The sequence below is a fragment of the Somniosus microcephalus genome, chromosome 29 (genome assembly GCF_052327205.1).
Source record: "Somniosus microcephalus isolate GS21.2 chromosome 29, FLI_Smic_1.0, whole genome shotgun sequence".
In the NCBI taxonomy this organism is placed as follows: Eukaryota; Metazoa; Chordata; class Chondrichthyes; order Squaliformes; family Somniosidae; genus Somniosus; species Somniosus microcephalus.
The window spans coordinates 22,128,919-22,147,386 of NC_141015.1; the positions used below are offsets into that span (position 1 = coordinate 22,128,919).

The 18,468-nt window shown below is 50.8% G+C and overlaps 1 protein-coding gene across 7 annotated transcripts in view; it reads right to left on the reverse strand.

Annotated features, from left to right (window-relative positions):
* ptpn20 (protein tyrosine phosphatase non-receptor type 20) overlaps nucleotides 1–18,468 on the reverse strand; it is a 505,217-nt gene that overhangs the window by 125,698 nt on the left and 361,051 nt on the right. For all 7 annotated transcript variants that reach the window (XM_085970355.1, XM_085970356.1, XM_085970357.1 and 4 more), the window contains 2 exons: nucleotides 13,331–13,501; nucleotides 2,643–2,817 (listed from right to left, as the gene is read on the reverse strand). In XM_085970355.1, the coding sequence (XP_085826481.1) occupies nucleotides 2,643–2,817; nucleotides 13,331–13,501 (346 nt within the window). The remainder of the gene's footprint in view (nucleotides 1–2,642; nucleotides 2,818–13,330; nucleotides 13,502–18,468) is intronic.

Here is an 18,468-nt window from a genome sequence, read left to right on the forward strand (position 1 = left end):
GGATGTTGCAGCACGTAGCGCCGGCGCATTAAGGTGGAGCGGTGGCCGGCCGCTTTCCCGGCGGCCGCCTGCCCGCACCTCCCTCCCCGGACTCCTCCACCACCCCCCTGCAGCACTGATGTGTGCGGCCCGCGAGCCCGGCACTTCTCCGAGGTGCCGGGCTCATTTGTCGGGCGAATCGACCGGTCAGCGGTCGGCTGCAGGCAGCTCCTCCTTAACAGAAGGAGGAGGCCTGCAGTACCCCAGCCTGCCGCACCGCATCGGGTGCCGCAGCGGGGGATTAGCGCCGCAAACCTGCATTCAGCGCCCATAGCGAGGCGCTGAAACCCTCCATTAGCACCCGCAGCCGTCTGGGCGCGGGGCAGCTGAATTTTTGGCGGGCGCAGCGGCAATTATCACGGGCGCAAAATTTCGGGAGCAAAAGCCCTGGCGGAGGCAAACCTAATTTCTAGGCCAAGATGTCATCTGAGCTCCACAATGAGATCACTGCTTATAATCACTTCTGGGTATACATAGTGGTTATGTCACTGGGCTAGTACTCCAGAGGCCTGGACTAATTATCCAAGAGACACGAGTCCAAATCCCACCACGGGAGCTGGGGAATTTAAATTCAATTAATTAATTAAATAAATCTGGAATAAATAGGTCGTGTCAGTAATGGTGACCATGAAACTACTGGATTGTTGTAAAAACCCATCTGGTTCACCTCATGCCCTTTTAGGGAAGGAAATCTGCCACCCTTACCCGGTCTGGCCTGTATGTGACTCCAGTCCCAGACCAATGTGATTGACTCTTAACTGCCCTCTGAAATGGCCTGGCAATCCACCTTCTCGAGGGCAATTAGGGATGGGCAATAAATGCTGGCTTTGCCAGCGATGCCCACATCCAGTGAAAAAAGAAATCCATTAATCTGTGACATCACTTCCAGGTATCCATTAATCTCTGTGACGTGATCTTTATTTTTCAGTTTCCCAATTTCTTCCCTATCAAAGTAATACCCATGATGGCAAATATAGCCACGAAGTCCATCTGAGTGCACAATTTTCAATGCCAACTCAAAAGATGATTCGGCTATCAATGCCAAAGCAGCTGGTAGGAGAGGGCACAGGATGTCCTGACTGGGCTTGAATTCCGTCTGCACGTGTCTTGCCCAGTTTGTACTCGGAACAGCAAAACTGGGAAAGGGAGGCAGAACCAGCCTTCCAATTGCACTTGTGCTGGATGTAAGAAAGCAGAGAAAAAAGCCCAAAACTTAAGCATGGGGGTCACCAAACGGTTATTTCTCCACTTACCTTATCTTCTGCACTCTGTTCAACCCCAGGCCGTGTCCTGCTCTGTAGGGCATGGCCAGTCACCTAGGTGTCTCAAAATACTAATTGTGCCCACCATCTTTGCTCGGGGGGACTGAAGCACCAAATGATATCAAGCCGTGAATGTTACTCCCTTCCTTACAGCAAGATCGAAAGAAAAATGTAAAGCACAACATTGAACATGGACCTCGTTCAATATAAAATCTGATGACTTTCTTCAACCAATTACAGACACAGCCTTGTTCATTAGGCCACAGTGGGAATGTAGAAAAGGTGTCAAATTTTCAGGCCCTTTATTTAACTGGCTCCTTTTGTCACATTTCCTCGTGCGCTGTGATGATTTCCATGTAGCCAGACATTACACTCAACTAATCAAACACTTTAGTCAGAGTTTTGATTTGAACACAAGGCAGCCATTTTTTAATGTTAAGAAAACAATATTAAACAGTAATAACAACAGAAAACGCTGGACAAACTCAGCAGGCCAGGCAGCATCCGTGGAGAGAGAAACAGAGTTAACGTTTCAGGTCGAAGACCTTTCGTCAGAACTGGAAAAAAGCAGGAAATGGAACAGATTTTAAAACAAGTGTAGGGGCTGGGAAAGGGGAGAGGGGATGAAAGAACAAAAGGGAAGGTCTGTGATAGGATAGAAGGCAGGAGAGATTAAGAGACATTAAGAGATATTCAAGGCAAGAGGAGATGGTAATGGGACAGGTTAAGGAATAAAGGATGGCTCTAGATGAAGTGTGAATTGCGCTGGCAGAATGAAAGACGACTGCCATGTGGGAGGGAAAAAAAAAAAGGCACAAACAAAAAGTGTGGATGAAAAATATATATATGATAGGGGCCGAGGTTATGATCTGAAATTGTTGAACTCTATGTTGAGTCCAGAGGGCTGTAAAGTGCCTAATCGAAAGATGAGGTGCTGTTCCTCGAGCTTACGCTGAGCTTCCGTGGAACAATGCAAGAGGAGTAGCCTGGTGATCATAACACTCACATTACCTGTCGTTTCTGGTTCCCCTATTAAGAGACACCCCATAAAACAAGCATCTCACTAGAGGCTTCCAATAGGAATCTTATCAAGAGGGCCTACTGTATTTTAGAGCAACACTGGATACTACTTCATGGAACTTTCCACAATGTTTTTCTTTCCATACAAATGGCCAACCTCTGCATAGTTCTTACAAAAACACCAGCAAGTATGTTTTATTAATAAAAATAGCATCACTTCTCAGTGCTGAAGAAGTTACCCGGAGGCAAAAAAAAAATTAAAAGCGACATCACTCCGAGCACCGTGTAGGCCCACTTCTTGGCAACCATTTTGCTACATACCTAACTGTCCGTTCGGGCCTTTCTGTAGGATGATGTCAGGGATCTTTTCCAGAGGCAGTACTGGAAGCAGGTTCTGGGCAGCTCGGCCTATCATCAGGGTCAGTTTGACAGGAGTACACCGTAGCAAGTCAATGGCATTCTCATGTGATATGTTTGTGACATCAAAATCGTTTACCTATATGACAATGGAGTAAGTTAACGTAAATGAGCCCTTTTGCCATTAATTCAAATTATTTTTCTTGCTTTATCTGATCTCTAAGGTCCATGAGACATAAAACCGAGGCCTCGTCTGCCCTCTCAGGTGGACGTAAAAGATCCTATGGCACTATTTCGAAGAAGAGCAGGGGAGTTATCCCTGGCGTCCTGGCCAATATTCATCCCTCAATCAACATCCCTAAAAACCCCCCAGATTATCTGGTCATTATCACATTGCTGTTTGTGGGAGCTTGTTGTGTGCAAATTGGCTGCCACGTTTCCTACATTACAAGTGACTACACCTCAAAAAGTACTTCATTGGCTGTAAAGCGCTTTGGGACGTCCGGTGGTCATGAAAGGCGCTATATAAATGCAAGTCTTGCTGTTTTTCTGTGCCTTAAGAGGTCCATTCGCAGACGTGCCTCAGTTTATTATCTCTTCTGAAAAACGGCACCTCCGACAGTGCGGCACTCTCTCAGTATTGCACTGAAGTGTCAGCCTCGATAAGGTGCTCAAGTCCCTGGACTCCAATCTGAATAACTACCCTAACTCTCTGCTTTCTATTTTTTTCTTTAGCCAATTTGCTATCCATTCAGCTATTTGTCATCCCTGACCTGATTGAATGGTGGAACAGGCTCGAAGGGCTGAATGGCCTACTCCTGTTTCTATTTTGGAGCCGGACGTCAGGATGAATCAGTGCCTTCAGGGGAGGACAGGAGAGAACTTGGAAGCAGGTGGGGGGAAGGGGGAGAGAGAATGGAAATGTCAAATGTGAAAGCAGCAGAGGTAAAACTGCAACGATTAAGTAATTCCATAGTAACTGATAGTAAACAAACACAATATTAATGTCACTGAATATAACGACACCTGGAAACCTGAATTGTATTTCCAGTGACTATATTTAGGCACATTTCTGATATAATATAGGGGAAGGGTGGGAAGTGGCGTCCTGCTTTAACTAGTTTAACATTCCTGTGTTAGAGCTCCGTAGGGAGTTTTCAGTCCTGGTCGTGAGTCACTACTAAATAAATAAATTAACTTCCAAAGGATTATTGACCCTCTTTTTATCACCTTCAGCTCTGCACTGTAGTGCATAAATGAGTCAGATTACAGAGTAATAAAGAGACAGGGGATTTATTCACAATGCTTTTCCCGCACAATGACGGCTTATAATGCTGAAGCAAACCGCCCTATAATGGTTATTAAGTCTCCAGCACTCTATAAACTGATCAGCAGGTTTCGAAATATTACTGAGGAATTTATAGATTTTATAACGCTTCCTCTCACAGAGCTCACTGAGGATATGCTAATGACCAAAAATAGATTCCATAAATGTCTCAGAAAGCCATTCAGTCCCATCTCACTGGGATCATGTTCTTTTCGAAAAGTCACTCTCCCACATCTGCCCCCTCCTCACCATCGTTCTGTTTCACAAAAGCATTCTTCTCACTTCAGACTCAAATAAGAGAAACACTGTACCCCATCCAACTCCCCACCCTCACACACACTGTGCCCCATCCAAATCCCCACCCTCACACACACTGTACCCCATCCAACTCCCCACCCTCACACACCCACTGTACCCCATCCAACTCCCCACCCTCACACACACTGTACCCCATCCAACTCCCCACCCTCTCACACACACTGTACCCCATCCAACTCCCCACCCTCACACACACTGTACCCCATCCAACTCCCCACCCTCACACACACTGTACCCCATCCAACTCCCCACCCTCACACACACTGTACCCCATCCAACTCCCCACCCTCACACACACTGTACCCCATCCAACTCCCCACCCTCACACACACTGTACCCCATCCAACTCCCCACCCTCACACACACTGTACCCCATCGAACTCCACACCCTCACACACACTGTACCCCATCCAACTCCCCACCATCACACACACACTGTACCCCATCCAACTCCCCACCCTCACACACACTGTACCCCATCCAACTCCCCACCCTCACACACACACTGTCCCCCATCCAACTCCCCACCCTCACACACACTGTACCCCATCCAACTCCCCACCCTCACACACACTGTACCCCATCCAACTCCCCACCCTCACACACACTGTACCCCATCGAACTCCACACCCTCACACACACTGTACCCCATCCAACTCCCAACCCTCACACACACTGTACCCCATCCAACTCCCCACCCTCACACACACACTGTACCCCATCCAACTCCCCACCCTCACACACACTGTACCCCATCCAACTCCCCACCCTCACACACACACTGTCCCCCATCCAACTCCCCACCCTCACACACACTGTACCCCATCCAACTCCCCACCCTCACACACACTGTACCCCATCCAACTCCCCACCCTCGGACACACTGTACCCCATCCAACTCCCCACCCTCACACACACTGTACCCCATCCAACTCCCCACCCTCACACACACTGTACCCCATCCAACTCCCCACCCTCACACACACTGTACCCCATCCAACTCCCCACCCTCACACACACTGTACCCCATCCAACTCCCCACCCTCACACACACTGTACCCCATCCAACTCCCCACCCTCACACACACACTGTACCCCATCCAACTCCCCACCCTCACACACACACTGTACCCCATCCAACTCCCCACCCTCGCACACACTGTACCCCATCCAACTCCCCACCCCCACACACACTGTACCCCATCCAACTCCCCACCCTCACACACACTGTACCCCGTCCAACTCCCCACCCTCACACACACTGTACCCCATCCAACTCCCCACCCTCACACACACTGTACCCCATCCAAATCCCCACCCTCACACGCACACTGTACCCCATCCAATTCCCCACCCTCACACACACTGTACCCAAACCAACTCCCCACTCTTTCACACGCACTGTACCCCATCCAACTCCCCACCCTCACACACACTGTACGCTATCCAACTCCCCACCCGCACACACACACACTGTACCCCATCCAACTCCCCACTCATTCACGCACACTGTACCCCATCCAACTCCCCACCCTCACACACACTGTTCCCAAACTGTGATATACTTGAACATATTAGCATCGAGAGGGAGGAGGTACTAGCAGTTTTAGCAGGCTTAAAAGTGGATAAATCCCCAGGCCCGGACGAGATGTATCCCAGGCTGCTGTGTGAGGCAAACGAGGAGATTGCAGGGGCTCTGACACAAATTTTCAAAACCTCTCTGGCCACAGGGGATGTGCCAGAGGACTGGAGAACAGCTAACGTAGTACCATTATTCAAGAAGGGTAGTAGGGATAAACCAGGGAATTACAGGCCAGTGAGTCTAACATCAGTGGTAGGGAAATTATTGGAAAAAATTCTGAGGGACAGAATTAGTCTCCACTTGGAGAGGCAAGGATTAATCAGGGATAGTCAGCATGGCTTTGTCAAGGGAAGATCATGTCTGACCAATTTGATTGAATTTTTCGAGGGGGTGACTAGGTGTGTGGATGAGGGTAGTGCAGTGGATGTGGTATACATGGATTTCAGCAAGGCTTTCGATAAAGTCCTGCACAGGAGACTGGTCAAGAAGGTAAGAGCCCATGGGATCCAGGGTGCCTTGGCACATTGGATCCAAAACTGGCTTAGTGGCAGAAGGCAGAGGGTGATGGTCGAAGGTTGTTTTTGTGACTGGAAGCCTGTGTCCAGTGGGGTACCACAGGGATCGGTGCTGGGTCCCTTGCTGTTTGTGGTCTACATTAATGATTTGGATGTGAATGTAAAAGGTATGATCAGTAAGTTCGCAGATGACACAAAAATTGGTGGGGTGGTAAATAACGAGGAGGGTAGCCTCAGTCTGCAGGACGATATAGATGGGTTGGTCAGATGGGCGGAACAGTGGCTAATGGAATTTAACCCTGAAAAGTGTGAGGTGATGCATTTTGGAGGGACTAACAAGGCAAGGGAATACACAATGAATGGTAAGACCCTAGGAAAGACAGAGGATCAGAGGGACCTTGGTGTGCATGTACATAGATCCCTGAAGGCAGCAGAACAGGTGGATAAGGTGGTTAAAAAGGCATATGGGATACTTGCCTTCATTAGCCGAGGCATAGAATATAAGAGACGAGCAGGGAGGCTATGATGGAGCTGTACAAAACGCTGGTTAGGCCACAGCTGGAGTACTGTGTGCAGTTCTGGTCGCCTCACTATAGGAAGGATGTGATTGCTTTGGAGAGGGTGCAGAGGAGATTCACCAGGATATTACCTGGGCTGGAGCGCTTCAGCTATGAAGAAAGACTGGACAGGCTGGGGTTGTTTTCCTTGGAGCAGAGAAGGCTGAGGGGGGACCTGATTGAGGGGTACAAAATTATGAGGGGCATAGATAGGGTAGATAGTAAGGAACTTTTCCCCTTGGTAGAGGGGTCAATAACCAGGGGGCATAGATTCAAGGTAAGGGGCAGGAGGTTTAGAGGGGATTTGAGGAAGAACTTTTTCACCCAGAGGGTGGTTGGAATCTGGAACTCACTGCCTGAAAGGGTGGTAGAGGCAGGAACCCTCACAACATTCAAGAAGCATTTGGATGAGCACTTGAAATGCCATAGCATACAAGGCTACGGACCAAATGCTGGAAAATGGGATTAGATTAGACAGGGCTTGATGACCGCCGTGGACGCGATGGGCCGAAGGGCCTCATTCTGTGCTGTATAACTCTATGACTCTATGACAAACCAACTCCCCACTCATTCACACACACTGTACCCCATCCAACTCCCCACCCTCACACACACTGTACCCCATCCAACTCCCCACCCTCACACACACACTGTACCCCATCCAACTCCCCACCCTCGCACACACTGTACCCCATCCAACTCCCCACCCTCTCACACACTGTACCTCATCCAACTCCCCACCTTCACACACACACTGTACCCCATCCAACTCCCCACCCTCACACACACTGTACCCCATCCAACTCCCCACCCTCACACACACTGTACCCCTTCCAACTCCCCACCCTCACACACACTGTACCCCATCCAACTCCCCACCCTCACACACACTGTACCCCATCCAACTCCCCGCCCGTCACACACACTGTACCCCATCCAACTCCTCACCCTCACACACATAATGTACCCCATCCAACTCCCCACCCTCACACACACTGTACCCCATCCAACTCCCCACCCTCACACACATAATGTACCCCATCCAACTCCCCACACTCTCACACACACTGTACCCCATCCAACTCCCCACCCTCACACACACTGTACCCCATCCAACTCCCCACCCTCTCACACACACTGTACCCCATCCAACTCCCCACCCTCACACACACTGTACCCCATCCAACTCCCCACCCTCACACACACTGTACCCCATCCAACTCCCCACCCTCACACACACTGTACCCCATCCAACTCCCCGCCCTTCACACACACTGTACCCCATCCAACTCCCCACCCTCACACACTGTACCCCATCCAACTCCCCACCCTCACACACACTGTACCCCATCCAACTCCCCACCCTCTCACACACACTGTACCCCATCCAACTCCCCATCCTCACCCACACTGTACCCCATCCAACTCCCCACCCTCACATACACTGTACCCCATCCAACTCCCCACCCTCACACACACTGTACCCCATCCAACTCCCCACCCTCACACACACTGTACCCCATCCAACTCCCCACCCTCACACACACTGTACCCCATCCAACTCCCCACCCTCACACACTGTACCCCATCCAACTCCCCACCCTCACACACACACTGTACCCCATCCAACTCCCCACCCTCACACACACTGTACCCCATCCAACTCCCCACCCTCACACACACTGTACCCCATCCAACTCCCCACCCTCACACACACTGTACCCCATCCAACTCCCCACCCTCACACACACTGTACCCCATCCAACTCCCCACCCTCACACACACTGTACCCCATCCAACTCCCCACCCTCACACACACTGTACCCCATCCAACTCCCCACCCTCACACACTGTACCCCATCCAACTCCCCACCCTCACACACACACTGTACCCCATCCAACTCCCCACCCTCACACACACTGTACCCCATCCAACTCCCCACCCTCACACACACTGTACCCCATCCAACTCCCCACCCTCACACACACTGTACCCCATCCAACTCCCCACCCTCACACACACTGTACCCCATCCAACTCCCCACCCTCACACACACACTGTACCCCATCCAACTCCCCACCCTCACACACACTGTACCCCATCCAACTCCCCACCCTCTCACACACACTGTACCCCATCCAACTGCCCACCCTCACACACACTGTACCCCATCCAACTCCCCACCCTCACACACACTGTACCCCATCCAACTCCCCACCCTCACACACACACTGTACCCCATCCAACTCCCCACCCTCACACACACTGTACCCCATCCAACTCCCCACCCTCTCACACACTGTACCTCATCCAACTCCCCACCTTCACACACACACTGTACCCCATCCAACTCCCCACCCTCACACACACTGTACCCCATCCAACTCCCCACCCTCACACACACTGTACCCCTTCCAACTCCCCACCCTCACACACACTGTACCCCATCCAACTCCCCACCCTCACACACACTGTACCCCATCCAACTCCCCGCCCTTCACACACACTGTACCCCATCCAACTCCCCACCCTCACACACATAATGTACCCCATCCAACTCCCCACCCTCACACACACTGTACCCCATCCAACTCCCCACCCTCACACACATAATGTACCCCATCCAACTCCCCACACTCTCACACACACTGTACCCCATCCAACTCCCCACCCTCACACACACTGTACCCCATCCAACTCCCCACCCTCTCACACACACTGTACCCCATCCAACTCCCCACCCTCACACACACTGTACCCCATCCAACTCCCCACCCTCACACACACTGTACCCCATCCAACTCCCCACCCTCACACACACTGTACCCCATCCAACTCCCCGCCCTTCACACACACTGTACCCCATCCAACTCCCCACCCTCACACACATAATGTACCCCATCCAACTCCCCACCCTCACACACTGTACCCCATCCAACTCCCCACCCTCACACACACTGTACCCCATCCAACTCCCCACCCTCTCACACACACTGTACCCCATCCAACTCCCCATCCTCACACACACTGTACCCCATCCAACTCCCCACCCTCACATACACTGTACCCCATCCAACTCCCCACCCTCACACACACTGCACCCCAACCAACTCCCCACCCTCACACACTGTACCCCATCCAACCCCCCACCCTCTCACACACTGTACCCCATCCAACTCCCCACCCTCACACACACAGTACCCCACCCAACTCCCCACTCTCACACACACTGTACCCCATCCAACTCCCCACCCTCACACACACTGTACCCCATCCAACTCCCCACCCTCACACACACTGTACCCCATCCAACTCCCCACCCTCACACACACTGTACGCCATCCAACTCCCCACCCTCACACACACTGTACCCCATCCAACTCCCCACTCTCACACACACTGTACCCCATCCAACTCCCCACCCTCACACACACTGTACCCCATCCAACTCCCCACCCTCTCACACACTGTACCCCATCCAACTCCCCACCCTCACACACACTGTACCCCATCCAACTCCCCACCCTCACACACACTGTACCCCATCCAACTCCCCACCCTCACACACACACTGTACCCCATCCAACTCCCCACCCTCACACACACTGTACCCCATCCAACTCCCCACCCTCACACACACTGTACCCCATCCAACTCCCCACCCTCACACACACTGTACCCCATCCAACTCCCCACCCTCACACACACTGTACCCCATCCAACTCCCCACCCTCACACACACACTGTACCCCATCCAACTCCCCACCCTCACACACACTGTACCCCATCCAACTCCCCACCCTCTCACACACACTGTACCCCATCCAACTCCCCACCCTCACACACACTGTACCCCATCCAACTCCCCACCCTCACACACACTGTACCCCATCCAACTCCCCACCCTCACACACACTGTACCCCATCCAACTCCCCACCCTCTCACACACACTGTACCCCATCCAACTCCCCACCCACACACATACTGTACCCCATGCAACTCCCCACCCTCTCACACACACTGTACCCCATCCAACTCCCCACCCTCACACACTGTACCCCATCCAACTCCTCACCGTCACACACACTGTACCTCATCCAACTCCCCACCCTCACACACACTGTACCACATCCAACTCCCCATCCTCACACACACTGTACCCCATCCAACTCCCCACCCTCACACACACTGTACCCCATCCAACTCCCCACTCATTCACACACACTGTAACCCATCCAACTCCCCACCCTCACACACACTGTACCCCATCCAACTCCCCACCCTCACACACACTGTACCCCATCCAACTCCCCACCCTCACACACACTGTACCCCATCCAACTCCCCACCCTCACACACACTGTACCCCATCCAACTCCCCACCCTCTCACACACACTGTACCCCATCCAACTCCCCACCCTCACACACACAATGTACCCCATCCAACTCCCCACCCTCACACACACTTTACCCCATCCAACTCCCCACCCTCACACACACTGTACCCCATCCAACTCCCCACCCTCACACACACACTGTACCCCATCCAACTCCCCACCCTCACACACACACTGTACCCCATCCAACTCCCCACCCTCACACACACTGTACCCCATCCAACTCCCCACCCTCACACACACTGTACCCCATCCAACTCCCCACCCTCACACACACTGTACCCCATCCAACTCCCCACCCTCACACACACTGTACCCCATCCAACTCCCCACCCTCACACACACTGTACCCCATCCAACTCACCACCCTCACACACACACTGTACCCCATCCAACTCCCCACCCTCACACACACTGTACCCCATCCAACTCCCCACCCTCACACACACTGTACCCCATCCAACTCCCCACCCTCACACACACTGTACCCCATCCAACTCCCCACCCTCACACACACTGTACCCCATCCAACTCCCCACCCTCACACACTGTACCCCATCCAACTCCCCGCCCTCACAAACACACTGTACCCCATCCAACTCCCCACCCTCACACACACTACCCCATCCAACTCCCCACCCTCACACACACTGTACCCCATCCAACTCCCCACACTCATACACACTGTACCCCATCCAACTCCCCACCCCCACACACACTGTACCCCATCCAACTCCCCACCCTCACACACACTGTACCCCATCCAACTCCCCACCCCCACACACACTGTACCCCATCCAACTCCCCACCCTCACACACACACTGTACCCCATCCAACTCACCACCCTCACACACACTGTACCCCATCCAACTCCCCACCCTCACACACACTGTACCTCATCCAACTCCCCACCCTCACACACACACTGTACCCCATCCAACTCACCACCCTCACACACACTGTACCCCATCCAACTCCCCACCCTCACACACACTGTACCCCATCCAACTCACCACCCTCACACACACTGTACCCCATCCAACTCCCCACCCTCACACACACTGTACCCCATCCAACTCCCCACCCTCACACACACTGTACCCCATCCAACTCCCCACCCTCACACACACACACTGTACCGAACTGAACTCCCCACTCTTTGAGTGACAAACTCTTCTTTTCCAACCCTCCCACTTCCTACTGGCCCTGTTCTCTCGCTCCAACCCATTGAAGCCGGTACTCTTCTTCCACTCTTCTAGTTGATGCATTCTGGAACCCGTCCCTCCACCCAGAGTTCATGCTGTCCCTCTTTGCCCCTCCCCTCCCATTCACATTGTGCTTTCTCTCACCGCTCGCTCTCAGCTAATGCCAGCAATCTCTCTCTCATCCATTCCAGTGCACCTCATCCAGCATCTTCCCCCTTCATTACCCTCCATTTGCTCTTCATTCATTGCTGTTCATTTCCTTTTTTCACCGACACTTTCCCACCTATTTCGCTATCCAACTATTCCCCTGTTCAATGCCAGCTACTCCTCCCCTTTCACTGCCGTCCACTCCCCCACCCACTCGTACCTGACCTCATTGATTAATGCACTGTGTAATTTACCTGTCTCCTCTTTGATCCACTCCCAGTGCTAATGGGTGGGGTTGTGGCCTCTGTATATAGTAGGCAGGAACTCCCATTCTCACAGGGGTCCTGCCAGTATAGAGGTCACAATCTCAGCTGTTTGCATTGGGAGCACTGCAGAAAGGACTCAGGGACCTGATCCAGCACATTAGTCACCAGACCCAGGAGAAGTGGGACTTGGGGAGAGAGTGGCCCAACCCACATTGGTGTTTGCAGGCCAGTCCTGATATACCAACAGGGCATCCAAAACACTAACGTCAATGTGAAATGCTGACACTTAGAATGACCAGATATTTGTGACAGCCTTTTTTGATAATTTTGTTACCGTTATGAGCCTGTCTCCTGCTCTCAGTCTCCCATCAGACTTGGCGGGATTATCCAGCACATCACGAATGTAATAGCAGTTGTCCAGTTTACTGCGCACCATGGTGAAACCCAGGCTTCCTTTCTTATTTTTCTTCAAGGTTACGTACATTTCATATTCCCGTAGAATGGGCTGAAGAAAAAAATCAGCAGGTGATAATAACAATGAATGCGACATGTATTCGCTCTCTCTATCCAATCACTTCGCCATGACTAAGGGGCAGCTCAAATGGAATATTTTGCCTCCTGTACATTGACCTGTCCTTGAAAAGAACCTTCTGCGGAGGCGATGCAACATTTACATTGGCCCAGAAATTCGGGTCGGGGGCTTCCAGCGGGTGCATGCCCCCAACCTGCACTTACCTACCGCGCCGACCGTTGAGCTGTGGGCCCCCATGGGATTCCGATCCTGGGCCTCCTCCAACTGCCGGCGCGCAGTGCTTGCGTATCCCAGGGGCACAGTTAGTTTGATGCGTCCCCTGGGATCACGTGGGCCATGGAGAGCCAATGGCAGAAGGGAATGCTTCATTCATAAGTTTGACAGGAAGACCTGTCAAACTTATAAATACTATAAGCCCCAAAACATCACAAAATCTTCAAATAAATTTTTTTTTAAATCACATTTTTAAAATAAACTATAAATTACATGAAATAACTATTTTAAACAATAATTTAAATTTTTGAAAAAAATTATTTTATTTTCTAACTGGGCTAAAAATAAACTTACCTTTCTTTAAAGTATTTGAAAATAATAAACCTGTGGAAAAAATGTTTTAATTTTAATTAATTCACCACTTACCTTGTAAAAAGCAGGCCTTGCGACTGCTTTTTACACGTCTAACTTCTGGAGACTTACCTTCCCGGGAAAACCTGCAAAAAAACCGTAAGTTCAATGCGCACGCGCTGACTCTCCTGCGCACGTGTTCGACCTCTGAACCCCTGCTTTCAGGGGAACGGAAGTGCCGGTTTCCCACGCATGCGCAGTGCATGCAGGAAACCGGCACTTCCATTGGGCTTACGGGTGAGTACCCCGTGCGTACTCACCCGTGGGGACCCGAATTTCTGGGCCATTACCTTCCACCGCAAGCTTTGAATTTGTTAGAATTTATGTAACGCACACTCCACACATTGAACTGATGCTGAAAGGTGAGTGTGCAGCAATTTCCTAGTGACCACACTTCAACAAAGTACTTCATTGGCTGTAAAGTGCTTTGGGATGGCCTGAGGTCGTGAAAGGTGCTATAGAAATGCAAGTCTTTCAATTCAGACTCCTCGCCCATACTGGGACCAGCTGGTAGAGCTGCTCCTACCGTCAAAGTGGTGTGTGTAGCCTCTTATGCATCCCTGATTTTCATCGCTCCACCATTGGCGGCCGTGCCTTTAGCTGCAGAGGCCCTAAGCTCTGGAATTCCCTCCCTAAACCTCTCCGCCTCTCGACCTCTCCTCCTTTCAGAAGCTTCTTAAAACCACCCTCTTTCACCTGTCCTAATATCTCCTTGTGTGGCTCGGTATCAAGTTTTGTTTGATAATCGCTCCTGTGAAACTCCTTTGTGGGGCGTTTTACAACGCGAAAGGTGCTATATAAATGCATGGTGTTGTTGTAATGGTTGGGCGCCGTGTAAATGCAGCCGACATAAAGACAAACCCTAAACCCTTCAATATCAGCTTGACTATATGTGCAATGGCGCAGAAACGCACCCAACAAGCGCCTTAACGAGGCTCTGAATCTCACACAATGGCCACAATCGCAGAGTGACGTGAGCAAACAATATCCACACGCGAGAAAATAAAAGCAAAACAGCTGCAAATACATAGCAGATTGGCCAACATCTGTAGAGCGAAAAGGCGAGTGGGGGTCATTTTCATCGTCGCCGCTGGGGCAGTAAACCAGCGAGGCAGAGCCCCAGCCCACTATAGAAACTGCCTGATAATCATTCCCATTAACTTGACTGACCGGCTGTGTTCTTCAGAATCACAGAATCACAGAAACCCCACAGTGCAGATAGAGGCCATTTCGGCCCATCGAGCCTGCACCGACACATATCCCACCCGATCCCCGTAACCCCAACACATATCCCACCCTATCCCTGTAACCCCACCTATTACTAAGGGTCAATTTATCATAGCCAATCAACCTAACCCGCACATCTTTGGACTGTGGGAGGAAACCGGAGCACCCGGAGAAAACCCACGCAAACACGGGGAGAATGTGCAAACTCCACACAGACAGTCGCCCGAGGCCGGATTCGAACCCGGGTCTCTGGCACTGTGAGGCAACAGTGCTAACCACTATGCCACCGTGCTGCCTTATTTCAGACTTCCAGCATTTGCAGCTGTTTTATCTTCGTTTCTTTTTATAAGCGCCCGCTGGGGTGCCACTCTGATAGTGGTTGCGGCAGGAGATGCGGGCTGTAAGTCTCCTCCAATTAAGGGAGCTTTGTACCAAAAGTACTGACAGAAGGCTGTGGAGGCCAAGTCACTGAATATATTTAAGAAGAAGATAGTTAGATTTCTAGACACAAAAGGCATCAAGGGGTATGGGGAGCGGGCGGGAATATAGTATTGAGATAGAGGATCAGCCATGATCACACTGAATGGCGGAGCAGGCTCGAAGGGCCGAATGGCCTAATCCTGCTCCTATTTTTCTATGTTTCTACATACTCCAGCTCCAGCCTCTTCTGTCACACCAGCCTGATAAGCCTGACATCGGTAGTGGGGAAAATGCTAGAGTCCATTATAAAAGATGTAATAGCAGAGCACTTGGAAAACAGTGACAGGATCGGACAAAGTCAACATGGATTTACAAAAGGCAAATCGTGCTTGACTAATCTACTGGAATTTTTTGAGGATGTAACTGGTAAAATAGATAAGGGAGAACCAGTGGATGTGGTGTATTTGGACTTTCAGAAGGCTTTCGATAAGGTCCCGCATAAGAGATTAGCGTGTAAAGTTAAAGCACATGGGATTGGGGGCAAGGTATTGACTTGGATAGAGAACTGGTTGGAACACCAGCCACGTGATGTCCCTGCCTCATCATCCTCAACGAATTATGTAGCTCAGTCAAGCCGTCATGGCAGAGGAGGATTGAGGGGAGGCCACGGCAGAGAGGAAGGGGAAAAATCGGCACCGCAGGCTGTTATCGTGCCCCTCCTATGAACAGCTAACAGAGCAGCAGTGGCAGTGACATCAGAGCGGGTCACATGGATGCCTTCCCAACTAGCGATTCAATGCAAGGCCCAGAGAGACGATAACAGATGAAAATAAACGCTGCTCCAAGGATCCAACGTGCAATTGGGATTGCCTGCGGTGCTGCAGAGCCGTGCAGAACAGGGACAGTCCCACCTTTGATCCCTGACCTCTGCCTGGCCGGCTGATTTCAGCCGGAGTGTCACTAGAGGAGCTACAATATTGGTTCGGCGCCTCTGGAACAGGTAAGGAAAGAAGATCAGCCGGGGTACCTGTTACTGATCATTATCTTCTAGAATGTGTTTGGATTTTGTCAATGGGGAGTTTTTGGAGGCGGGACTCCCACTTGTCGGGTTTCAGTCCCGCCTCCATCAACTTCTGGCCAACCCACGCTATTTTCCCTTGATTGACCTTATTAAGCCCGCCCAGCGGGCTTAGCAGACCAATTAAGGGAAAGCCGGTTACAGAGAACGTCACGTATGACGTTTCATCTGACAAAAATTTTTGACAGATGATTTGTCATCGTTTGACAGCTCTGTGAAGCTGTCAAACACTGACATTCTCTGTAGTTTGATGAGTTCTTGAATTCAAGACCTCATCAAACCTCTTTCTTTTGTAGAAATTAGATGGTTGCTGCATTGGAAAATGCAACGGCCATCTGTCATCTCTGCCGCGGAGGTGCGAGACTCTCCGCATACCCACCCATTGAAGCCTGCAGGAAGAAACAAAGGTAAGTACACTTTTTCTAACACTTTCCACTTACCTCAGATACTCCCCTCTCCACACTTGCACTCATCACTCACCTCCACAGCACACATTTGGACCCCTCCGACCCCCGCAGACCCACTGCTCGCCTCGGTGACCCTGGCGGGTTTCGGAGCCTTCGGGAAGTCCGCACTTGTGTGGGTCAAATGGAGATAATCCTTTTATCTGCCTGTTAATTACCTGTTAACAGGCAGTTAATTGGCTTTAACCCCTTCCCGCCTCCAAGGAGACAGGACCCGGTGCGGGTTGGCTTCCCGCCTCCTGGCAAGATGGCATGGAGGTGGGTTGGGCACCCGCCCCCAGATTCTGCCATTTTCCCGGCAGTCCCACCTCCAAACCCGCGTCCCCAGGGCTGGCAGAATCCAGCCCTGTGTGCCAGTGGTGTGTGTTATATAATATAATCGGCTGTGGCCTGGATAATGCACTACTGTGAGGTTCCACCTGGTTGAATAGCTAGCTCACTGTCACTGTCCAGCTCACAAATAATAAAATGGCCAATTGGATGAGGTACAGCAAGCGGGGGCTGTCAATAGCGATGGAAACAAAACTCTGGTGTCAGCCCGTACCATCAGGAAAGATCACTGAAATTTTTAAAAAATCAGGCACCTCATAAAATGGTTCAAATATTAGAACAGTGGCATCGCGAGTTTGGAACACACTCCAGAGTCGTTCCCCGCTACAGAATGAACTAGTCAGTATACATCTGAACAAAAGCAAGCGAAAAGTCAAATATGAAATATAATAATTATAAAGCTATTAGTATGACTTTAGGGAAATATGGGTGTAACTGAAATATAAAACAATACCAAATTCAGTCATAATGGAAACAGAGCAATCATGTATTCAATTTAATATAAATTTAATTCCATTTCAATCAGAACAAAATAAATTATGAATGAAACCACCTTATTTTGACGGACAATGATTAATGGCTCCTCCTTGCTCACGTTTATTCCATTGTGATAAACTTCACAGAGTCAGTCACTTTATTTCTTGAAAATCTGCTCAATTTATCACAATTTTTTTTTAATGGGATAATGCTTCAAGATGTAAGAACAGAGGAAGTTTTTATGTACACATTGCACAAGCTTTGAACTACAGCGGCCTGCCCTTGACCTATATGGGAGAATCTTCCTGGCACTGATTATT